A 17,126-nucleotide genomic window follows, 5' to 3' on the forward strand; every position below is an offset into this window, starting at 1 on the left:
ATATCCTTAGAATTTAGAGATCTCGCCATGACATCCAAATTCTAGGCAGTAGGATGAGGAAATGGACAGAAGAGAGGAACAAAGGGCTTGCTTGTGATTATATTTGATGACTATTAAATAAAGGCTGAACTTGCAAATACATGAATTAGAAGATTATTTATAGACTGTACTGTCCAGGTGAGTCACCAAAATAAATACGCACAGATGTCTGTAACTGACATCTGTAAAAGCATATGATGCTATAAGTAACTAAGACATTTTGTCCCTGACCACAGTCATATTTTTTGGCCTCGCCAGCTGGAGGAATACTTCATAATATTAAGTGTTTTGTGGCATTTTTTAAATTGCCAATGGCTTCAGGGGAGCCAGAGTTGCACACACTCATTTCCATTTGCTTTCCCAACCTCTTTCCTTCTCCACAGAGTCCTTTTTTGTGGGGGAGCTCAAGCTAAATTGCTGTTCCATGAAGAAAAGAGAACAGTAGAAAATCAATTTTTCCCAATTCAGGGCATTTATTCTGCACATGCTCACTCTCAGCCAATTTACTTCTGCTGCTTCTGCTTTTAGTTACTCTTTGGTGACTTATCTCTTCCTTTTCTCCAGGGTTAGGAGTGGCCCTGTGCTGGCTGGTGCCTATAGGAATCTCAGTGTTCACTGCTCCACTCCTGTGTCTATGATGGCACACACCTTGAGAGAGCCTCTGGTCCAGCTCCAAGACAATAAGCTCATTAGCAGTTAACTATCTTGACTCCCAGCCTGTGGCTTTTAGAGAAACATCAGTCAATTATGAGATCTTTAATCTTAGATATATGTAAGGTCAGGTCTAGGAAGCTGTATTTTGGTATTTTTTTCCCTACCCCCAAAGGTTCCATGATAATAGGGTGCATTTTGAAGTGAGCTTCATAGCATCTTCTCAGAAAAACTCCATCTTTTATGTGGTGCCAACTTACAAATGTCCTTGGGGTATGCATATAAACAGATTTATTAGTTGAAACAGCTGAAGGACACTAGATTTTATCCTAGGATGAAAAATCAGTGCGCTTCCCATTAGAAATTGATTGGAAATACACTTTGGTTCGCAGGAGGGTTTGGGGAGAAACTGTTGTTAGGTTATCCCATAGATCTGCTTAGTTTAAGCCTTTGATTCGATCAGTGTATGAGCTAACAGGTACAGATGTGATTTTAAAAGTATGTGGATTCCATGTATAACATAAATTTATTTGTGGAAATAAACTGTATGCTGTGATGCTGATTATCCCTGGTCTTGGCAAGGTCTAACCCAGCAGGGAAACTCAAGAGTTTCCTTCAGGTTTCTGGGAACTAATCTCGGAGTTTTTCTTTGTCCTGATAATCTTTTTCTTAATATATGGGAATTGAGGGAACTACATTTGGGATTAAGTTTTATTACAAAAGGTCTGGCGTTGGTGTATCATTGTTTCCTTGGAGAAACAAGGTACCAGCCAATCACATTCCTTTAATAGTGGAGGAAAAACATCCCATTTGTGTAGAAACCCACACACCCACTTCTGCAGCATCAAGTAATGATGGCATTCTGTAGTTGGACCTGATATGCAGTGTGAGTGAAATTGATTGGGTAACTGAACACAGGCAATGAAATGACCTGAATAACTCAATTTCTTTCTAGTAAATTAATCTTGGATAGTATCAGGGATAAGATACCTTTGAAAACAGCTAATTTGGCTTGACTTTGTTCCTTTAAAGGTTTTATAGATAATTACCTGCTCTAGGCATGTCTAGGCAGCTGCATTTTAATTATGCATCCCCACTGAAAAGTGGGAGTCATGAAAAATGATCCCGAGAATAACAAAATACCTTAAGCACTTCACATAGATTTACATTTTGATAGACAGGTGAGTATTCAGCCATGACCTACCTTAACAGGATCTTCAGGGAAATTGCTAGTGGGCTAGTCAAGTGCCAGACTAACCACGTGAAAGGTCAGTTTGGTTCGCAGTGGCTTCCCAGGTGAGGCAGTGTGATATTGCGAAAGCCAACAGCAGTTGAATTCTGTATGTAAAACATCACAGTGTCCAGTATTTATCACATGATCACCCAGTGTCGAATACAGATTAGGTAATCAGTAAATGTGGATTGAATAAACTGAAAGACCTTCTGCCTTCCCCACATAATAGAAACTACAGATATATATTTTTTAAAAATTGTGACTTGCCTCCCCAAGGTTTAGCCAGTACAGTCTGTTGTATTAAATGTAGTTGTGTTTTAATTAACTTCTTTTTTTCTCTTGGCAGGTTCATATAAGTACCACTGGGTTAATTGTGACCCCGCCCCCCAGCAGCCCAGTGACAACTGGCCCCTCGTTCACTTTCCCATCAGATGTTCCCTACCCAGCTGCCCTTGGAGTGAGTATAGCTTCTCCATCTCTGTTTCTCTCCTAGCTGTTCAGTCCCATTAATCTGGCACAGCCCACCTCCTAACACCTGCAGTTTACACTGACACTTGTTAGGTAGGGGTGGATCTCTTTAATCTGTTATCTCTGTTCATCTCACAGAAGAAATGAGAAAGCCTCTTGCCTACAGCCTGCATAATTTTTCCTGCATAATTTTTAACAGTGAGGATCAGTGGCCTGAAGCCATTAGAAGACTTCTATAAAATACTTTTAATTTTCATTAACGTTCAGCCTGATTTCCCAAAGGCTTAACCGAACATTTTTCATTTCTTTTGCGTTTTTAGACTTCACTTGTTTCTTACAAAGACACCTTTATAGAAATACTGAGGAAACCAGGATCCGAAAAGCTAAATGGTTTGCTTTGAGTCACACAATGAGTTGATTCCAAATCTCTCCGTTTATGATTCACCTTTTGGTTTCTCGTCTTCCATGACAATAGCTACGGCTGTGCTGCCTTGGAAGCCTCCCTCAGATTGTGTTGATTTTCCTCCAGAAGACATAGCATCCTATAGAGTCTAAATACTAATTGCTTTACAACATACCTCATAGGAGAAATCAGTAGGAGAAATGAGGGCAGCCAGGGGAGATAGATAGAAGAACACTATGGAGAGAAAATTAAAAGGTAAGAAGAAACAAGCAAATTCAACCATAGCAGAAACACAATAGTTTAAATCCCCGCTTCCTGAAATTGCAGGCATACGAACTAAAGGAACCAGCAATTGTGAGGCACCTCTCATCCAGGCTGATACCTTGGCTTGTGCTTTCAGACTGTTTCTTTCAGTGCTAAGTTGAATGAGAATAGAAAAGATAGATCTGTGCATCAGATCTCCCCAGTGGGCCCCAACCCTGTAAATTGGTTTACAGAGTCTCACCTGGCTGTGATGCTGTCAGAGAAACAGCATGGCCCAGTGATGGGAACACAGACCGGGGCTGAAAGCCCAGCTCAGCCACTTATTTGTTTACATGACCATGAAAATCTTCAATCTCTTTAAGCTTTAGTCTCCCTGCCTATAAAATGAAACTAATACTATCTACTTTGGAGAGTTCTCACCATGCCTAGAATGTAGTAGGGGTGACTATTCCTGATCTTGTTATCGGTCTCAGTTGAAGACTGTTGCAAGGTGAGCCTGTGACACGTGCCACTGGTTGGCTCTCAGAATACCTTGGTTCATTGGGCCTGGTTCATTGTGCTATGGTTTCTCTGCTCTCTGTGCCAGGAATAGTGAGGCTTCTAGGCAGCTGGTTTGTTTTTAAGTTGTGGATTTTATATATGTTGTTACGATTATATTTCCTTCTGCTAGAATGCTTAGAGCGAAATCTGCACCCCTGCCCCAACTAGGACCTCACAGTGTATTAGCACATTAGTAGAGATGTTGGCTCCATCTAGTTTTATTGTCCTCATTTTCCTTTTGCCTCATTTTACTTTGAAACAAGGTGGGATATAAATAAATGTGGAGTTATTACTTAGCTTGACTTAGACTTTAGAAAACTTTTTATAGGGTTAAGCATGTTCTTGCATTTAAATGGAAGTTAATAATGTTCTGGTTAGAGGTTAAAGTTTTTTTGTTTTTTTTTTAATGTTCCCAGAACGATTATAGCTTCCTTGTAGTACAACTGTTTGGTGCAGGAGAAGTTGTGCTGATTTTTCTAGGGAGAAGGTGAAATTCAGTTAACTTTTATTGGTTTCCATGAGATTCTGTTAGCCCCGGGTGTTTTGACCAGAGCCAAGTTCCATAATCATCCTGCCCTCTCATCTCCAGAGAAGACTCTCTCCTTTCCTTCCTCCCCTTCCCACCCCAATACATACACAACCAGTTGATATTTCCATTTCCAGATGACTACTTCATGTGGAAAAATTCTAGCATAATTTCTTAAGGGAAAAAGGCTGCATTTTCTGATCTTAGAAAAATTAATTAGTGGAAAAGACAGAGCTGGTTGAATTTCAGCCCTTGTGGGCTGAAAATTTTACAGTGTAGTAAATGGCCAGTTGCTCTTAGCTGGAGGCACACTCTAGGGCAAATCAGTGATACAGGTCACAAGAGAGCATGAATATACAAAAGTTAATTTATATTCAACCATTTCATGCTAGGATTATATAAGAAAGCCTGCATGTTAAGCAAGAGGAAGGTTTATTAAACAGTATGTCTACTGTGCCAATTCCATTTAATGAAAAACTAATTATAAACAGACCTGTCTGTCATCCCAGGAGATGTCTAGATCTCCAAGTCCCTGGTAGGTTGGCAGCAGTGTTTTGGATTTAATAGGTTAGGTTGAAGTGGTGGAGGTGGGGATCTCAGCAGCATCTACCCTCTGTATCTCACATTAATCATGGCAGGTACCTATTTAAAATTTGAAATATTTTCGAAGAATTTGAGCACTGTCACAGCAATAATATGCAGCTTGGCCGAGAGGAAACCATGCTTTTCATGGTGTGGATTTATTATGGCAACAGTAGAATAGGAAATGAAAATTATTTCTAGCATTTTATCATGAATTGAGACTTTCTAATCTTTTATGCAGAATGAAGTTAGGAGCATATTGTCCTACACATTTCACATGTAACAGTTAAAATGTTAGATCTCTAATATTAGGAGCAAAACTGGCGTTATAGCTATCTAATTCAGACATCAGACTGTTAATAGTAGTGAGGGGTTTTTTCCCGACTAATTTTGTGAAGGGAGGAGGGTGAGGATCTATATTAGTCTTGTATTTTCTGTACAAGGGCAGAAGAACTCTTAAATAAGTGATTAATAATCCCTGATCCCCTGTACCAGCTAAGAGGTGTTTAGCTGCAAGATGTCACGAGTTAGGCAGGTCAGTAAAAGCCAAATACAGCCTGTGGCCAACTTATAAACAGATTGCATTCCAAAAATGTGTAACCGTAACTAAAAAAATTTTACATGTACACACATAGTATATGTCTTGTGTGTCTATTTAGAGCAGCAAATTAAATGATGTAGGTTCTCAGAATAGCCAATATGGAATTAGCCATTGGAGCCCATGGTGGAAGGCTCAGCAGGACTTACTGCTATCACCAGGATCAGGGAAGAGCTCTAGAAGTAGGGCAGTGGAACTGCCAATGTCGAATAGTTTGTGAGGTACAAGTTGAGCCTTTGGAATTGGTGAGAATTCTGAAAATCAGGAATAGGCATAGAATATGTCCAGAAAGTTCCAGCAACAACAGTAAAGGACTCTAGCACATAGGAACCAAGGCCTCTTGATCCATATCATGTTGTCCTAAGAGAGGCAGAAGCACAGAACATTTTCTCATTTGTGAAAAGCTCCTGAGGATCTGTTAACTTCTGTCTGCGAAGCTGGGTGACAGCAATACAAAGATGAGTAAGACAGTTTTCTGACTTCATAGTCTCATGAATCATAACAGCAGCTTCTCTTTATTGGGCTTCTGCTGTGCTTCAGGGTACTGGGAAGGGCAGCTTTACCTAAACTATTTCTAATTATAACTCCGTCTCGCAGGTTGACATATTAAGGCATAGAGACCTTATGTAATTTATACAAAGCCAATTAATATCATAGATATCTCTTCTTATAAATCCAATGTAGAATAATAAATCTATAAGTTGTGAGGTAAATTCCATTCTTAGAGAGATATTTAAGCAGTGCCAAATTCTTGGGGCGCCTGGGTGGCTCAATGGGTTAAAGCCTCTGCCTTCGGCTCAGGTCATGATCCCAGAATCCTGGGATCGAGCCCCACATCCGGCTCTCTGCTCCTCAGGGAGCCTGCTTCCTCCTCTCTCTCTCTGCCTGCCTCTCTGCCTACTTATGCTCTCTGTTGAATAAATAAATAAAATCTTTAAAGAAAAAAGAAAAAAAAAGAAGTGCCAAATTCTTAATTACATCTTGCCCTTTAGACAACATTGTCTAAGCATCTATTTCTAGTATTTTTTTTTTAAAGATTTTATTTATTTATCTGACAGAGAGAGAGATCACAAGTAGGCAGAGAGGCAGGCAGAGAGGTAGAGGGGAAGCAGGCTCCCTGCTGAGCAGAGAGCCCGATGCGGGGCTCATCCCAGGACCCTGGGATCATGACCTGAGCTGAAGGCAGAGGCTTAACCCACTGAGCCACCCAGGTGCCCCTATTTCTAGTATTTTTAAAAATACTCTTTAATTTTATTTCTTTTTCTTCATAGTTGTACCCAGCACTTACTGGCTTAATTCCAGTCAGCATCCAGTTGAGACTTAAGACTTGGAACCTTCCATCTTTATTTTAATTTTATTGAATTCTGACACCTAAGTTTTTTGGGGTTTTTTGTTTGTTTGTTTTTTTAAATCACTAGTGTCACTATTTCTACTTTTCTACTTCCTATTCATTGCATAAAATAAAGCAGACTACTCACATAATTGCACAAATGCTGCTCTACAGGGGCAGTAATGCTGCTGAAGTGGCTAACATACTGACTTGAGGGAGCATGAGCAGCTGGAACCATGTCTCCATCAGCCTGTATACATGCATCTGAGTTCAGTACCCAGAGGGGCTGTTGAGAGATGTTGAAGTATAGGGCTGAAAGTGGGTTGACTGGAATTCAGATGTCCAAGAAAAAAAAAAAAAAGGATGCTGGCATTGGGGGATATTACATGGTATTTGCCCAAGGAACCCAGAAATGCCCAAAGTCTATCCTGCCAGTCACTTTTTTACCCTGGGAGGTAGAAATGAATGTGAGGGAAATGCATACCTAAAGGAATATTGGAAAGAAAACAAATCCTTTATTGTTGGTTGAACTTGTGCCCCAAACTCCATAGCACTTTACCAGCAAAGCACTTTACTGGTAAGGTGGACGCAGCCTGTGGCCATGCTTAAAACCTAATGGATCTTGTTACCTATCTTTAGCCAGATCCAGACCTAACCACTGTTTGGTCCCACGAAAGAGCAAAAAGAGGAGAGGACACCGGAGAGGAGTGGTATTACACCCACACACTTCAACTTTTCACTCACAATGTGCACTAGCAAATGTGGCTTATCTGGCTTAGAATCCAGCCCTTTCGGAAAGGACAGTTGTTGGCTGGTGTTCATTATAACATAGGGAAATCAAGGACTGCCCTAAGATGCTGAGCCAAGATTAGAATCTATGTTTTTCTGACCCCAAAGCCCACCTCCTTCTACAGTGTAAAGCTGATGCTGCTTTCAAGGTCAGTGGGTCAGGCAGAAGGGCAACAGAACCTGAGTGTGGCGAAGTGTCATCATTTCACATTAGTGGACCACTGTCTTGTTTTTAAGCTATTTATTCAGAAGTAGTAATTCTTGTCTCAGACCATTACCATAGACCGTGAACAGAAGATGTGAATCTATAGAAACACAAGGAGGAAGCTCATTTTTAATGAATATCAGAATAACATCCAAGTTTCTATATTAGTATTTCTGTGGCCTGGCCCATAGTTCTAGACAACTTTGATAATATAGACCTGCTGCATTTCCATAAAATAAAACTACAAGGGATGAGCTCTTTTTAAGCTCCTATTAATTTAGTATGTAACGTTTAGTGAAAATGGCACTTAAGTGTGGTATTTGGTTCTGAGCAATATTAACAAAATATTATGAGCAAAATGTGATCTATACTTCTTGCAGGCCCATAGATGTTTTTTCTGCTGGTGGAGAGTGAGTCTTGGCCTCTGGGGCCTGCTCTGGCCTGGACTATGAAATAATAAGCAGGTCTCCAGGTCAACTCTGGGTGAATGAAAGGCTGTGGTTTACTCTGTAGAAATTTCAGGTCTTGCAGGATAGCAAACTGCCTGAAGCACAGCACGTAGTGGATTACCTTTTGAACTTCCACATCACCAGATTATTTCAGTTTAAATTGTTTATAAAGCAACCCACAGTACTTCCTAGTCTGTCACAGCCCTGGACTCACCAGAGCCCTATCATTTTACCAACCCCACAGGGCTGAACAACATCTAGGAATCTGATTTTAATCAGACTTTCTCTCTCGGTCTTTGTGTGCTTATATACCGAATACACGTGCATACACATACACACATTTCCCCCCAAAGATATGTAACCCAACATTGTGGGAAAAAATTCTGCCCAATTTTTTTAAGACTGTTTCAGCCACAAAAAGGAGAGAGAGAACTGCATTTTCTTTCAAGCACAACCTTTGGGATCTTTCAGGATATCCTCCTCTAAGCCATATCTCCAGTGACTTCTGACTTACTCTTTGTGAAAGGGATGTACGTGAAACATTTGCTCACTGTGTTTTTTAACTGTAAAAGCTGACCTTTTTTTTTTTACATTTCATTGACAGAATGTGATGTGTTGTTATCAGGTCCGTAGATTTTTTTTTGCCTTTTTCTTCATAGGGCAAATTTAGTACAGCCTCTGCTTTAATAAAGTTAAGATATAACAGACAATTTTAATTTCCTTTTCTCTTGAAAATAGAAGTCTACTCAGAGTGTGAAATGGAGCATTTTGATTCTGTGCCCCAGGCACTATTTTAGGTAATTTCCAGGAGCAGTTATCATTGGGCTCCTTGTTGAGTGTGTCTTCCTCCTTCCCAAGGCACGCTCTTCGGGGACTGAGCTTTGGAAGATTTCAGTGAAAATCATTTGAGTGGTAATTTTACAGTCTCCATGTATTACCTGGGGTACAGTCTAGACGTGTTGTGTTATCTTGCCCGACAAGCTACTGATGTGTCTTTATTACCAGTGAAGTGCCCAGGTCACGTGTGCTGAGTGTTTGACCAGGATTATCTTTGTTTCTCTTCCTTGTCACTGGGAGCCTGAATGGAGTGAATGCTTGACCTTTTCCTGGTCAAAGGTTTTGAAGAGTCTAAGCCCCAGTGCATGCAGTTCCAGAGTAGTAGCGAGTCTTAAGACTGCTCTGTTTTATATGGAGAGTGTGAGTAACGTTCCTGCAGTTCTGACTCCTGGAACTCACCTCTGCCTTGTCCAGGTTAGGGCTCTATAAGGAGCTCTGCACCTCATTTATTTCTGCACTGAGTGTTCCACAAAACCTTCAGCTTTGGTATGGGAAAAATCCTTCTCCAAAGTCACTTTAGCAAAAAATTAAATATAATGTGTGAAACAGTTGCAACATATGTCTAGAACTCTGAAATTTTTTTCTGCTGAGTTTATTGTATTTCTGGAACTATGTACATTAACAGGCAGGTGAAGCAAATGTTGATGAGATATGAATTTTTATTTCACGAAATAGAAACAGTGACTGTTAGGAACTATGTTTAGAGATCATTGGGTTTTTTGTATTTATACACTGATATGTAGAAACCATTTATGTTTTCCTAGGTGCATTCTTTAGTCTCCTTATTTCTCTTTTGATTCAGTTTTTACATCTAGTGGTTCAAAGATTTGGGGAGGGCGTGATGGGGGTTCAGGCAAGTCTTTGTGTGCCTGTTTTCCCAGGAGTTTCGGTATACAGACCCTAAAGAATCGTCTGGGGTTTATAGATCAGAAAGTAACAATTGCTCCATTGATTTTCAAAAGGCATGGAATCCTGTAGGCAGAACCCCATTAGGCTGTGCCCATAAAGGAACCAGCAGCTTTTCACTAGTGTGCTTGTTAAAGATTACCAGCCTTGATAGTACTAAATTTCAAAAGCTGGCAAAGTTAAGAAAAGAATAAGCAAAAGTAGCAACAATAGCCCAGTGATTGTGGCTTGCTATTGTTTGGGCATTTTGGAAACCAGGAATCAAAGGAAATTTTCTTCTGAAGGAATGGTTTGAGATATAGTACAGCTAAATTTTTTTTGTGTTGTGTTTAAGTTTCAAGTTACAGAAACAATCACAGATTAATTCCTAGCAAGCCGTATGACATTATAGCTGCCCCCTTGAAAAGCATCGGGTTTCGCATCCAAGTCTATACTGAAAAACACTATTAATCTTAAAATTACATGCCGCTGTTCCATTTTTTCCCTTTCCCTCTTCCCAAGTGTTATTACTTACCTGTTTGCTGAAAAAGTTGCTGTGGCTCTAAGATCTTAAAGGAGAACAAGGGATGAGATTTTTTTAAGAGGAGGCTTTCATACAAGGTAGCCTGCTGGTTCTGCTCCCTGTGGAGTCCATGAAAGTCTTTTCCTATGATTCCTGATTCCTCTTCCCTCCCACCTTCCATAAAAGATGTAAATAAATAAATCATTCATTATTATTCTGTGTCCCCTCTCTCTCTTTCTCTGTCTCTCCTCATACCAGACAATGAATCCTCCTCTTCCACCGCCCCCCTTACTGGCCTCCACACCTCCCGGCGCTGCTACCGCTGTTGCTGCTGCTGCTGCTGCTGCGGGAATGGGACCGAGGCCCACAGCGGGACCCGCCGACCAGATTGCACATTTACGGCCTCAGACTCGCCCCAGTGTGTAAGTGAGGGTGTCATTTATTACTGCTTTAAAGTTCATTTCAGACCAAGCCCAAACAGCAAAGGTAGACAAACACCTTTCTGATAGGAGCTGGTGACAGGCTTATGGCTCACCAAAGTGGTTTGTGTTCTGCAAACTTAAACCCAGTCATGCATATAATTAGGAAACTGCTGAAACAAAATGGGTCCAACACATGAGCTCGCTAGGCAGCCATCCTGCTGAGTGAGGGCCTTTTACAGTTTAGGGAAACACAGTGTTCGCTTCTTCATAATACTATATGTACATGGAGCCATCTTTTTGTATGATTTCTTTTTGAGCTTTTTCTCTCTAATTTCATTCCTTGCAGTAAGATACTAAGGAACAGGAAGATATTCCATACAGATCAGATCTAGAGGGAGTGTGCATGTGAAAAGCTGGAAGTCCCCAGCAATAAGTATCCAGAAAAGTCTCATTGTCTTGTTCAGTGTTTACCAATGGCAGAACACAGCTAGATTTTTGTGGCTCCTACATTGTGTGATTTTATATGTGGAACACGTTAGAGCCCTGGTTTAAACAAACAAACAACAACAACAAAAAAAAAACAGAACAAAAACTGTTGGTTAGTGTTGCCTGCCTGGTTTCCATATGCTGGTGGCATAGTCACCTAGCTTTGTGGGGTAGTTTTGTACTCTCTGTGATCTGGGCTTTTTTTCCTTTTGACTTTTTCAAATTCAGCATTTTTTCTGGCTGAGCATACAAAAGCAGGTGCAACCCGAGCCTCTAGGTTCAGCTTGTGTGTGGAAGGCAGCATGTTGTGCCTCCCAGTGGGATTTCGTGCCATATGTCCTCATTCGGGGCTACTTCCCACGTCTAACAAGTGCCATTTGAAAAGCTCAAGTTTCCCATTGGGTCCCTAATCCCCAGCAGCAGATTAGGCACTTTGGGAAGCTGCATAATTCTTTCACACCCCACGAATACCATTTGGTGGGATAGTCACCTTCACACTGGGGGGACCAGGTTGGCAGTTCTTAATCAGGAAGGCCCCTGTCTTTTAAATGTAGGCTGCAAAACCTTTTTCAGTGGAAGATTACCAATGCTACTTACAGGTTTAAAGGATTATATTTTCTGTTTACATATGTATGGAATATTCAAGACTTTATACCAAGGAAGAGTTTTTGTGCATCCTGGGGTTTATCTGTTACTCAGCCTGGAATCACATACACTTTTCTATTCTAGGTATGTTGCTATATATCCATACACTCCCCGGAAAGAGGATGAGCTGGAGCTGAGGAAAGGGGAAATGTTTTTAGTGTTTGAGCGTTGCCAGGATGGCTGGTTCAAAGGGACATCGATGCATACCAGCAAGATAGGGGTTTTCCCTGGCAATTATGTGGCACCAGTCACAAGGTATGGTTTTGAATAAATGGTTTATTAAGTTCTAAACAGAGAAGCTTTGTTCTTTTCCATGGTTTTTAGCCTATCCAAGATTCCTTCTCACACTATAATTGCCTGTTATGTAGCCAACACTTTAAAAATTCATATCTATACTTGCGAAATCCCTTCTAACTCTAAAATTCTTAGCTTACTTTTCACATGGGTGTATGTGAAATTGTAGGTTTCCACCAATATACGTACTGGGTTTTAAGTTATTTGCTTGAAGTTACATGTGAGAAGATCCAACTATACCATTTTCAACATTTTTCTGCTTAAAAAATATCATGTTTAGTACAAACAAAAGCTACATTATTAACATGTTTACATAACATTTACTATATGCCAGGCAGGCAGATTTCAAAATGCATATGACACATAGTAACTCTTGAGTCCTTAAGCAATTTGTTGGCATAGTTGCTATTATTATCCCCACTTAACAGGTGAGAAAACGGAGGCACTGAGAGATTAAATGACTTGTCTGAGATCGCACAGTGAAGAAGTGCTTATACCTAGGTGTTTGGCTCTGTGTTTATTCCAGTAGCTTGGTGATTTCCTTGCAATTTTGGCAATTAATTTCTATGAAACAGTCAAAAATAAAATTCCTTAAATATGACCTTTATCCTTCAGTTAAAAGTGATTTTGCTCCTCAAGGGAATCTGACAATGTCTGAACACAATTTTGATTGTGTTTTTGTTGGCATATGGTGTATAGAAGCCAAGGATGCTGTTAAATGTCCTACAGTACACAGCACGGTCTCCTACCAAAAGGAATTGTCTGACCCAAAATGTCCATGAGGTTGAAAAACCATGTTATAGGATAATAGGAGCTTTAAGTATACAAGATTTTCTTTCCTCCCCCCCCCACCCAAAATTTATTTAAAGATAGTCCACCTTCTTGTCACTGAGGAAAATAGCCTTGGAAACTGAATGGAAAGACCTATAATAATGGCATTGCAGGAGCCCCAGTTTTTAGCTACTGGGCTTTTAATAAATGGTCCAGGTTTAGCTGTGTTAAATCTTTCCTCAAAACCCTGATTTTAAATAAATGGCTTAATGAACTGACATGTTTGTCAGCTGTTGGCCTTGATTTATAGGTTGGCCAGCAGCCTAATCAAATGAAAATCACTGTTGTTGCAGATGGTGACAGAATGTTAGCTTCAATTTGACTTGCAGATTTTTAGTCAATATAAACCTTCTTTTCTGTATATGTTAAGATCTACATTCAGGATCCAGAAGATGGCAGATAGACCTTCCCTAGTGAGAAAAAAACAAACAAAAAACCAGCACAACAACTGAGGGAAATAAAACAAACCAAACCACAACAAAGACTAAGTTAATGAAGGAAAGCATTTTCATAACCTTAAAAACAAATTATTAAAAGTCTCTGGAGAGATCCTTATTTACAATAAATTCTCTGTTATTTATCATAGTAAATAATAAGGTGTTTGAGTTAATGAAGTATTCTATGTAGTAGAAAGTTACTATATATAGAATTGTTTAAGTGAATTTAGAATATTAAAAAAAATACATGACATAAAACTACATTGAACCTACTTTAATTTAATTCAACCTGTAAATGTTTTAGAGCTGTCTGTATCCCCGTAACTGGAGGAATGTAAAAGAACCATTTCATGGGGGTCCTGCTTTCAAGGAACTTTTACCGAATCAGGAGTATTTAATAAAGAATTTACATGGTAAAAATAATACATTTTGTCATCAAGGACCATAGAAGGAAGAAATTCACATGAAACAATAGACTCATGAGGTCTTAAGCTCTAAGCCTTAGGCCAAGGCTTCTTGAAAACAAGAGTTTTTTGCTGGACCTTATACCATACATGAGATTAAAATAGGTCAAGAGAAGCCAGAGAGAATATTCCAAGAGTGTGTGCATTTGTGTATTTGCACATACATGCATGCACACAGGCCCTTGTGTGATGCCGAACTGGAGGCAAGCAGGAGAAGGGCAAAAAAAATAACGAGCAAAGCTATGAGAAAGGAGTAAAACTGCTAACGTTATTAGCAGCAGTAACAAACAAATCAACTTCTTTGATGGCTGAGGCAGAAGAATCCAGGGCCTTAAAGGGAGTGGAGGTGTTGAGCCTTGATATGGAAAGCTGAACCCGGTAAACGCGTATTCTTGAGCAGAATATGACATGTAATTTTCTGTGACTCACAGTATATTTCCAGACTGTCCTCTCCTTCAGGGCCATCTTTACTTTGAATTTGTGATTCTTATATTTGGTAAAAATAATTCCATTCATACTTTAAAATGTTCTATCTTAAAGCCCTGAGTCATTTTTCTTGCCTTTAATTGTTCTCTCCTCCATTTTGCTGATGGATTGGGCTTTCTGTCTATTTATGTCTTGACAGGACCGTGACAAATGCTTCCCAAGCTAAAGTCCCTATGTCTACTGCTGGTCAGACAAGTCGAGGGGTGACTATGGTCAGTCCTTCCACTGCAGGTGGGCCTACCCAGAAGCTCCAGGGAAATGGTATGGCCGGGAGTCCCAGTGTTGTCCCCACAGCCGTGGTGTCAGCAGCTCACATCCAGACAAGTCCTCAGGCTAAGGTCTTTTTGCACATGACTGGGCAGATGACAGTCAACCAGGCCCGCAGTGCTGTGAGGACAGGTAAGGAGGAGACCAGAAAGTACCAGGAATGGGGTTGCTTGCCTAATACCAGCTCTTCTATAACAGATGTTGAGAAAAGCAGATGTCGTGTTACAATAATGAAGAACATTAGGAAATAGGCAGGCACAGTCTAGTCAGTGGTACTCCACATCTGCTTATTTTGGCTAGGCCTGCCCCACACATTAATTAATTCAAGCCTGATCTACAGATTGAAAGTCTGAAAGAAACTAGGCTGATCCTAAGAATGTCAATAGGACTTGAAAATAAGACTTCTGCAGTCAAGACCATAGGAGCTCAGGTCTCAGTGCCATTAGCCACGTGACAACATCGTACTTAGCTAACCAGTGTGCTGATTATTTCTGATGAACTTTACGATCCAGTGGGATCATAAATAACTTTCTTCTTTCTATAGCATTGAAAACCTACCCAAGAGTCTTGGGTAACAGTGGTGAGGTAAACTTGTAAATTCTATCATAAAAACCAAAAGAAGGAAAAATGGTTAATAAGAAAAGGGAGAATAATTTTATTGATTGATTGATTGAAAAGGCCTGGAGGCCAACCTAATCTGACACACTAGAGTACCATCAAAGATAGACTATGTCCATAAATCTGCAGAAAGATCTCTCTAACTGAACAGCCTGGGGTCATAGCTGAGTTTCCAAGCTCTCTACAGACTAAAGAGCTGATGTGGAAAGAAATACAGTGTCTAGGGACCCAGCTAAAATTAAGTGCTTTTAAACCGGCATATATCCATTATTTATTGTAAAAATGCAATAGTAACCTTTCATTATGGTCTGATGTAGTGAAATGACTCATGTTTTGGTGAGTAGCATTTGTTAGAAAGTCCAATTTTGCTGTTTTCTCTCCTGTCATCTACTAGTTGCAGCACATAACCAAGAACGCCCTACAGCAGCGGTGACACCCATCCAAGTACAGAACACTGCCTGCCTGGGCGCTGCATCTGTGGGCCTGCCCCATCATCCTTTGGCCTCCCCACAACTTCCATCTCCAATGGCAGGCCCTGCCACCCATGTGGCCGCTATTAACATGGGTCGAGTCAGTGCCCCCCTGGCGTGTGCTGCGGCTGCTTCACTGACCTCTGCGAACATCACCACTGCCTCTCTGGAGAGTGAGCCCGGTGGCCGGGCGGTGACCATTCTTCCTGGACTCCCCACCTCTCCTGATAGTGCTTCATTGGCCTGTGGGAACAGTTCAGCAACAAAGCCAGACAAGGATAATAAAGTAAGATCAACGTCCTATTCCTCTGCTTATGTTGTGTCCTATCCTTTCTAACTAATGAAAGGACTCATTGTTCAGCAGTCCTTCAAGTGCTTACCATGTGTGAGTCACCATGCCAGGTGCTCGATTCATGATTCTCTGCACTGAAACACCCACTAGTTGCCAGGCCTTGTATTATATTATATGTTTAGGAGACCACAGTGAATAAGGCTTAGTCACTTCTCGTGCAGCTTGCATCTCATGGAAGAATTTCCTTTACTCTTTAGTTACTCATTCTTTTCATCATTGTGCTGTCCTTAATTCTTCCTATTCAGTCAGTTCTACAAAAAAATATTTAATATACAAAAGGGTTGAAATTGTTGATCAAAAGTGTTGATTGTGGGTTTGTTTTTTCTACAGTGTATTTGATTATAATCAGCATGGATAGTTTTCCTCTTGACTTGAAATATGGGTGAAAAATTATTTTCTAAATTCATAGATCTTTAAAAAAAATCTCTCATTTGGGGCTGAATTTCCAAGAAAAAATTAATGGAAAGCTGTGTTTGAAAGACTAACCTATGGTTGGGTTTGGAGATAGGTGGTTGGAGGCAAGGGAAATTGATGGTGAGTAATTGTGAACAGAAATTGAAGAGTGACAATAAAGTCTGGGTAATTGTATTACAGTCAAATGAAGTAGCAACCTGAGGAAAATCCTGTATTTTCCTCAGTATTTTGTGCATTCTCTCCTAACGTTCTAGCCCAATTCTGGGAAGCTCTAGGGTAGTCATAAACTCTTAGCCACCTGGTTCAGTGGTAATGTATGTTACTCTATTTAAATGGTTACATAAGCCTGTAAATAGGGGTTTATAAGGAAATAAACTTTACAGCCTACTAAAAAGTTAATATTTAATTGTTGGGTTAACCTTAGCATTTTTGAAAAAGATTGGTATCTCTTCAGTGTTTATAATTAACTACATTAAACTTGTACTCAAGCTGACATGTTCAACTTTGTCCGTATCTTTAAAGAATTGTTTTGTAGTTCAGAATTTAAGGTTTCAGGACAGTGAGTCATTGAGAACAGGGACTCTGCAGTTCCTGCCCTCCCAGGAAAGAATTCATTG

The 17,126-nt window shown here is 40.2% G+C and overlaps 1 protein-coding gene across 1 annotated transcript in view; it reads left to right on the forward strand.

Moving 5' to 3' along the window:
- SH3RF1 (SH3 domain containing ring finger 1) overlaps positions 1–17,126 on the forward strand; it is a 185,371-nt gene that overhangs the window by 148,578 nt on the left and 19,667 nt on the right. Inside the window, exons 6-10 of the mRNA XM_080831119.1 lie at positions 2,271–2,381; positions 10,582–10,745; positions 11,961–12,131; positions 14,528–14,787; positions 15,668–16,029. Coding sequence (XP_080687245.1) covers positions 2,271–2,381; positions 10,582–10,745; positions 11,961–12,131; positions 14,528–14,787; positions 15,668–16,029 — 1,068 coding nt within the window. The remainder of the gene's footprint in view (positions 1–2,270; positions 2,382–10,581; positions 10,746–11,960; positions 12,132–14,527; positions 14,788–15,667; positions 16,030–17,126) is intronic.

The sequence above is a fragment of the Martes martes genome, assembly GCF_963455335.1.
Source record: "Martes martes genome assembly, chromosome: 2".
NCBI lineage: Eukaryota > Metazoa > Chordata > Mammalia > Carnivora > Mustelidae > Martes > Martes martes.